Source organism: Nyctibius grandis, chromosome 4 (assembly GCF_013368605.1).
Source record: "Nyctibius grandis isolate bNycGra1 chromosome 4, bNycGra1.pri, whole genome shotgun sequence".
Classification (NCBI taxonomy): domain Eukaryota; kingdom Metazoa; phylum Chordata; class Aves; order Nyctibiiformes; family Nyctibiidae; genus Nyctibius; species Nyctibius grandis.
In genome coordinates, this window is record NC_090661.1 from 6,591,179 (window position 1) to 6,599,275 (window position 8,097).

At 51.0% G+C, this 8,097-nt stretch overlaps 1 protein-coding gene across 1 annotated transcript; it reads left to right on the top strand.

Annotated features, from left to right (window-relative positions):
* The first annotated feature begins 5,067 nt into the window (after nt 1-5,067).
* Nucleotides 5,068-7,502, top strand: LOC137662994 (basic proline-rich protein-like). The gene is made up of 2 exons (XM_068399803.1): nt 5,068-5,088; nt 6,294-7,502. Exons 1-2 carry the CDS (start codon nt 5,068-5,070, stop codon nt 7,500-7,502), a joined length of 1,230 nt encoding a protein of 409 aa, XP_068255904.1.
* Nucleotides 7,503-8,097: the final 595 nt, after the last annotated feature.

An 8,097-nucleotide genomic window follows, 5' to 3' on the forward strand; every position in this document is an offset into this window, starting at 1 on the left:
TGAAACATCCTCCTTTGCCTCCCATAACATAAAAACAACCCTTCTTCACCAGTCTGCAGGACATTAGCTGCCAAAAAAAAAAAATCATGACATTGACATAAACTGTACTGTTTATATCTGGAAAAGCAAAAATGGAGAACTTCTTCAGATGTGTTTATTTCTAGTTTCGGTTCAACCCATTATAAAGATAAAGGGCGGTCATGATGTTCAGCAGCAAATTTGTACTTCACCACAGTTTCCTGGCACGGGTTCTGGTTAAGTTACCCTTTGCCAGCTTGAACTTGTTAGTGGCTTTGCTTCCCCCTTGGACTCACACTGGCTTTCAGTACAAATTCTATCAAATAGCATTTCTCTCTTGGCATTTACGGCTCAGTCAAACTGGATTATCAACTCAAAAGGAATGTAAATAGCAAGTGAAGATCCAAGTCTTAATGCAGGCAGCCAGCAGGCACAATTATCTAGAAATACCGCAAAACAAGTCCTGTCGCTCATCCCAACAGCGTCCATACACTTCTGTAGTACAGTGACAGCTATGACTAAGGGGAGGCTGGTTTACTTACTAATCCAGCCCTTGAATAAAGTTTAGGTTTCCTTTCTTTTCATCTCAGTATATCAAGTACTGAACTCCCACCGAGAGCGCCATGGCCAGTGTAAAGAAAGGTAAACTAAACCATACGGATGCTAAACGTTGCACCAAGCTTAGAAAGTAAATGCCATAACGGTCTAAGGAATCCAGAGATCATAACCTTTAATTCCTTGATCTAGACAAAACTGCACTTCTCCAGGAGCTGTTACGTTTAAAGAACGCAGTGTTTTGATCATGTTAGATAAGGCACAACACGCGCTAGAATTGACACAAGATTACGCTTAACTCTTCTACACGTACTACAGGATTTGGGGCGGAGGAGGGGAGGACTCTAGCCCTGTTCTTCCTGTTACAGCCTTAACTGCAGCAACATGCTCCAAGTCTTTCGCATGCTGAGTTAATAAAGAGCGTGTAACAACATTTTGCTCAAGACTTCGCCTAGTTCAATCTTTTTCCAGACTCCTTCTGCTATGCCGCATGCATGCAAAGGACCACAAGCCTACCTGTAGCCCAGTGTGTGTACTGGAGAAGCAGAGGTTGGATGTGGAACTCCAGCTGAGCCAAGGTCAGTTTTTCGAACACTAGTTTGGTACAATGGATCTCTCCTCACAGACCCTCAGATGGTATAAACAGTCTGCAGTTGCCTCCTGCCTTGAATGGCAAATACCCCTGTGCCACAGCTCCTCAGTCTCCCACAGGAAATCTCTGTTCCCTCAGAAGCTATATATTAAGCACTTATCCCAATATACTTTACACTGACAGATTTCAAGTATCTTAAGACATTGTCAAAAGCATCACCTGGAAAGACATGCAGTACATGCCATCAACTAGTGGCTTGCATTTTCAAGGCTCTGCGAGATGGGAATTCTCAGCTCCCAGAGGTTTAGTTGTGTTGGGTTTCTTATTCCACTGAGCATTTGATAGCCATAAGCTAGCAGTTATTATAAAAGCCCCCAAAACATACTGTAAGAGTCAAACAGAAATAATTGCACATGAGATTATGAGTTCAGCGGGTAAAAAAGGCACGTTGTTTCTCTTTATAAGCAGTTCCTCACAAATTAAATAGGGAACAGTGCTTATTCTTCTCTCTCAAATGCAGAGGAAGAACCTGCTATAGCCAAAGATTGATGTACAAAACATACAAATCAGAAGTTGTGAGCTCAAAATGTAACCAGAAACTATATTGTAAGAACCAAGAGGCAGATATAACAAGTGTATTCCATGTTGTTAGATTTGGGGTAGCAACAAATACTCACATACCCAGTTTAACTTTGATACTTAATGTTGAAATTGGGAAAATCCTGGATCTAGTGAAACCAAACTAAAGGCTGCTGAGTCGATACATTAAGAAAATCAGAATTGTTTTCTATTCCACCAAATCTCTACCAAAGGACACCCTGTACCAAGCAGACTTCAATGATGGGGTGGGGGAACAAACCCCCTCTCCCCAAACCAACTCAGATCCTTAAGGGACTGGTTCCACATTGCACTTCTTTGGTGCAAGCTTTGACAAGCTATCAAGCTGTCAGCTGTAACAAACCAGTATAAATTTGACTTGCAAATACTTCTTTAGGTGTAGTCTAAAGTTCAGTCAGCAAATGATTTACTGAAAGGGATCTTTCTTGTTTGCCTCTTTGAGCCACACAAAGAAGACTGTATAAAGCCGAGTTACCTGCATCGCTAGAACAGGATTCGCAGGTACCACCTCAGTTACGGGGTTAAATAAAGCCTGCGTGCACACGCTAAACTTACTGCTGCGGAGTAACAACGACTGGGATTATCACTCTCGCTCATTTTAATTGTCCAGCCTCACTGGGAAGAGCCAGCCACAGCAGCATGTTTGGTTGGTGCATCTCTAGGTGGCAGCAGCTGCCCAGATTTTGAGATACCAAGAGATGCTTATCTCAAATTTAGCAACCAGTATTCCTCCCATCCTCCTAGGATTGCCTTTTCTCATTTGAAATGTGACCCCCCCATCCCCCATTGCTTCATAATTTATAGTAGTCTGAAGCTGAGTCACAAGGATTTCTGCGTTTTCCTAACCAAGTACACAAGAAAAGGAATGAACTGCCAAAGTATTGAGGTAATTTATAGCGTAAAGCATTGAGAGCTTCTAGTCGATCAAAGGACTCAGAGAAACAAACATAAGAACAATCATGCCTTCTGTTCTGTACAAATGCCACGGCCAGAAATAACTGTCCTAATTAACTGGTTTCAAAAAATGACTTCTCTGAAAGATACAATATTCTTACCGAGGGAAGCGTACAACTGCAACAGCCTTATGGCAGCTGTCACCGGGGCATGAAAATTCACTAAATGAAGTTTCCTTTTGCTTCCTCCGGTTGTCCTCGCTACTCATCTTCAGACAGCTGTAGCCATTTGTGACACCTAAATTATGCTGTAAAGGGACATTCTGCTTCCACTAGTATCAGTGTTACTAAAGGATTACAATCACATCAAATCAGCATCATCCCAGCCGACCCTCTGTTCGTCATTTATAAAGGGTAGAAATTGTGCCTGAGATGAGGTTGGCTTTTTTTTTTTGGTAAGACTGTTGCCTAGTCAGTCAAGTCTACCGCATCTTCAGTATTTCAGACTGCTCCATGTTGACTGTTACTTTGGGGTGCAGCAGTTGAACTCCACCAGTCTATAGCTGCCTGATAATTAGGTCCTAAATGTTGAAAAGGAGAAAAATATGAGCCTGACCCTACAGATCACCTACACTTTATGCATATGACTGTTTGTCCTGTTCTGCATGGACAACACCCGCAGTGTTCTTCATCGGACTGCTCAGAGCCTAGAATTGCAAGCAACATGGCCAACATAAGATTGTATCAGAGGACATAGGCCATAGTATACTGGCTACCCTATTAACTCACAAGTGTATCTCCAAAATTAAAGCATTTTATTCTTCTGTTATTGTATATTCTAGTGTTTCCGAATCAAGGAGCATAAGGATTTATGTTGATAACACTTAAGTTTAAGGCACCATAGCAGAGTTGTCAGTATACACTGCGTAGCAAAACCTGTTACTTATTGTTTGTATTATAAGAGCGCTGAGGAGTCCTGGTCAGGTACCAGGAACAGAAGACAGGCAAGACAATCTCTGCCCCCAACAACTTACAGTCAATGATAAGACTGAATAACAGGTACGGATAAGGAAGGGAAACAGTAAGATCTGGGAGCTGACAGGCAGTGGGTACAGCCTACCAGCCCCATCCCAGGCAGCTTGCTCAGTACGTACCTGCGCAGCTTCCTAATGGTGCATCGCAGGGAACAAGAGAGTTGTTACACAGCACCTTCCTAGCTGGCACTGGGGACAGCAGGTTATTGAGTTACCACTTTGTTTTGGCAATACACAAAAATAGCTTAGCTTCAGTGCTTTTAAAAGCTTCCTTTTAAAGGGTGTTCACAGATAAGCATTACCAAGAAAGCCAGCGTATGAACTGATCTAAGAAATGATTGAGGGTTTCCTAATTAAGCAGCGTTTTAGCTATTTAGGAGGAACCAAGTGCTCACAACATATGCTTGAAAACAGGTCAAGACAAGTCAGCAATTAACCTATTAAAAGCATATATCCTCTTCTCATGGAGCCTCCACCAATTCACACAATGCCTAACGTGAGATTTCTAGGGTAGGCACAGGGCACATTCTTAGAAAAACATTTCAGCCCTTTATGCAAACCAGGAGGGCAGATATGGGAAATACTTTTTTTTTTTTTTTAATAGGACCACACTTTTATTACTCATCTCATCTTCATGCAGGCTTACCCATAGAAGGCATGAGAGGGTCTCTGACATGCAAGTTTTTGTGACCTGATTTTATACCTGCACTCCCACAGAAAACTATTACCTGAGCTAGACATGCAGCTTCTTGTGTTCTCCTCACTGTAACAGCAGAGTAACAGTTGCAGAAAGTACTACAGGTACTGCACGGACTTTTAACTGCAGCTACTTTCAGCTCAGTGCTGTCAGTATATGCAAAGCTCTTACGCAAAAGCATGGATCCTTATTCTCCACTATATTCTTTCACATTTCCATGAGTCTTTACAATCCTTTGCATCTGTGCACTACGTTTCGTAGTATTCCAGCATACTGTAGTACTCCCATAGCACTACACTACAACATAATGCCTTCATGTTTAAAAGCACACTGCTTAAAAATCAAACTTTTTTCAGTTTAATTAATAAAAGTCTTTTCCCATTTTCTTCCACTGTTATATCTGGATTATTCAGATAAAGCATTCTTGATCCTTCTGACCCAGTTTACCCTGATTTCACAGCCCTATAACGACAGGATCTACCCTGCAGCTCCGGAAAGCAGAGAGCACTGGCAATATGAACAGAAGGCACACTACTTACAAATGGGTTTTCCCAGCCGAGGTTCAATGAAGCTGAACATTAAGTGGTAGTACTACAGCAGAAAATTGCTGCGCGTTACAGAGCCCTGTAGAAAGGCTCCTCTATCTAGTAAATAGCCGAAATGTCTACCAGCTCCTTCAAGGTATTTTAGAGTTGAAACGGAGCCCTTGCTTTGCCCTGAGACCCAGGTGAGGGACAGCACTCCATCCTGCTGCTCCCTGAGTGGCAGAAGGTTGCTGTTTGCCTTCTCCCTTTCCCTCGCCCCGGGTTTGTTTACACAGCCAGTGCCCTGCCGCTCCGCACGCAGGGAGCTGCGGCATCCCCCTGACAGCTGCTACCTCCTCTCGTGTGCCAAACCGGGGGATTCACAGCCTGGCTAGAGCCACGAGCGTCCCCTCTGTTTACGTTCTTCCATACCTAGACTAACTCTGCGCCGTCACTGGGGTCGAGTTTTCACCCAAGCACTCGCAACCAGCACTCCTGCTCTGCCAGCAGATTGATTTCCACCCGGCTGCCAAGGCACTACCTGACACAAAGGAGCAGGATGATATGATGACCTTCTTGCTTGGGACAGCCGACCATGCACAAAGAGAGCGATCCCTTCACTTCTGCTACCCAACAGCCACTCAGCCAAACTTAGTGGCACAAAAGCTGCCCCTGTCCAGGAGCAGGTGGCTCATCGCCCGGCCCTTCGCTCGTATCTAAAGACGACCAAGGAAATTCATTTTATGTACTTATCATACCATGAATTAAAGATTACAGAAATACTTGCTGAAGAAAAATGTATCACCAGGATAGATTCTTTGCATTCATTAGAACTGTGTTACTAGAAACATAAATAAGTAATGACTATTGATCTCACAATAGGCATCACCTCACAACAGCAAACTACAATAAACCGAAAAGTACGTGTTTGAACCGTAATGTACAAACCAAGATACCAATAGCACCTCTTAAAAATAAACAAGCAAAGCAACCGTGGCCCACAGCTGTAACACCTTATGCTTTTACTCCTACAGAAGAAAAAAAAAAACCTAAGTAGGATAGCGCAAAGCTTCCCAAGTATTAAACCTTCGCCAACCGAATTTACCGTCTAACGCCAGTTCCTTTCTGGCCGGAGGATAAGTGTTTTCCACACCACCATGAAACCAAACCCAGTGGGTTCCGAGGACCAGAGGACCCAGCCCCTCTCCACCCCCCCGCGCACCGACCAGCACACACCCGACCGAGCCCCGCTCCCTCCCCGCCGCACACGGCGGGCTCCCGCGGCCGGCGGGCGAGGCGGAGGCCAAAGCCCCCATGGCACCGGAATCCCGGTGAGGGCGCCCGGCGTGCTTCACATTCCAGCGACGGCTGCGCTTCAACAAGTGCATCGCTCCCCTCCCTGACGGCACCGCCTCGCCCGACAGCGCCGGGGCGGCGCCCGGCCGGCCCCCTCTCTCTCCCCACGCCCACCGCTCCCCGCAGCCCGGCTCTCTACGCGCCCGCCCCACGGCGGGGTCCCGCCGCCGGGACCACCGACCACCGCCCGCCGCAGCGCCCGGGACGCCGCCGCTGAGGGAGGGGGCCGGGGCCGCCGCCCCGCCGCGCGCCCGCCGCCAGGGGGCGCCTCCCGCCGCCCAACAGCCGCGCGCCGCGCCCCGCGCAGGGCGCCGCCACGCGGACAGTGCGTCCCGCGCCCGGCGCCGCGCCACCGCCGTCGGGGAAGCGCCGCCGGTGCCCTGGGGCCGCCCGGCCCCGCGCTCCCCCTCACACCGACGGCGGGGCGCTCCTGCCTCCGCCGGCGCGAGGACGGCCCCAACAAAAGCCCCGCCGAGCCGCCCGCCCCGCCCGGGTACCGGCCGGGCCGACAGGTGCGGGAACAAAGGGGCGCGGGGCTGCCCCGGCCCTTCCCGCTCCGCCCCGCCGCCCTTCGCGCTCCCCGGACGCCTCGCACCGACCCGCACCCCCGCCCCGGCCCCTCAAGTTTCCCGGCGGGGCGCCGCGTACCTCGTCGTCCACACAAAGCCTGGCCGGGTCCCCTCCGGGAAGTCACATCCTCTCCCGGGCGCCCAGTCCCACCGGCCGCCTCCCGCCGCCCCGGCAACACAGGCGGCGGCTCAAGTGTCTCATCAAAGCTTTATGAGGGGCGGGCGGGCAGCGGAGCCGGATCCCCCACCCCCGCCGCCCAACGGGAGCCTCCCGGCCCGGCCCCGCCGCCTCTCCGCGGAGCGGCTTCGCCCCCCGGCCCGGGCGCCAGCGGCTGCGGCAGCCGCAGGCACCGCGCCGCCCCGCGCTGCCCCGCTTAAAGCCTCCGCGCCGCCTCCCCGCCCCGCCGCCGCCGCCACCCCCGCCCCGCCCGCCCGGCCCGGCCCCCGCTCCCCCGGCGCCCCCCGAGCGGCGGGCAGGGCGCGGAGGGGCCGGGCCGGGCCGGGCGGGGAGCGGCGGGGGGGGTCGGTCCGCCCGCCGCGGGATATTGGTTTACTCCGCCGGGTATTAAGCAAGCCCGATCCATTTAAATATCGCTCCCGCGCTGACCTCTCCGTAGTTTGCCTATTAAGAATGCAATCAAGATAATAACAGGCATTGCTTATTAATGAGCGCCCCAGGTAACGTTACACCGGTGACTTTCTAGAGGCGCGCAGCGGGCGCGGGTGCTCAGTCCATCCAGGCTCTGCCCGGCCGGGGTCCGGGCCGGGCACCGGGACCGACCGCCGGAGCCGCCCTTCTCGGCAGCGCCCGCCGGCGAAGTCAGGGGCGGCCGCGGTGCCCGCGGGATCCCGGGCGAAACGCCCCGCTCGGCTCTGCCCCGCTGCCCGCCGGGTGGTTTTCCCTCCCCTCCTGTCAAAAATCTGTCCTGCCTTTTCCCCCTTCTGCCTGTGCAGCAAATACAGTAAATTATTGATAGTGGAAATTGCATGGTGGAGGCAATAATGGCATCCCCTGATTGAGTAGCTCCATTTGATCTTGGTAAAGACAGCGAGATGGCACGCTCCCCGGCCGGGCCGGCTGCGGCGAGCGGGAGCGCACGCGTGTGCCGGCGGGGCACGGCGCCACGTCCCACGGCAAGAGCCAGCCGTGCGAGAGGCACCGCCATGGCCCGACCTCCGCTTGTCCCCTCGCTGGTAAAGCTGGAGGCAGCTGATTTGCAGAAGAAGCTATCCCATCTCTT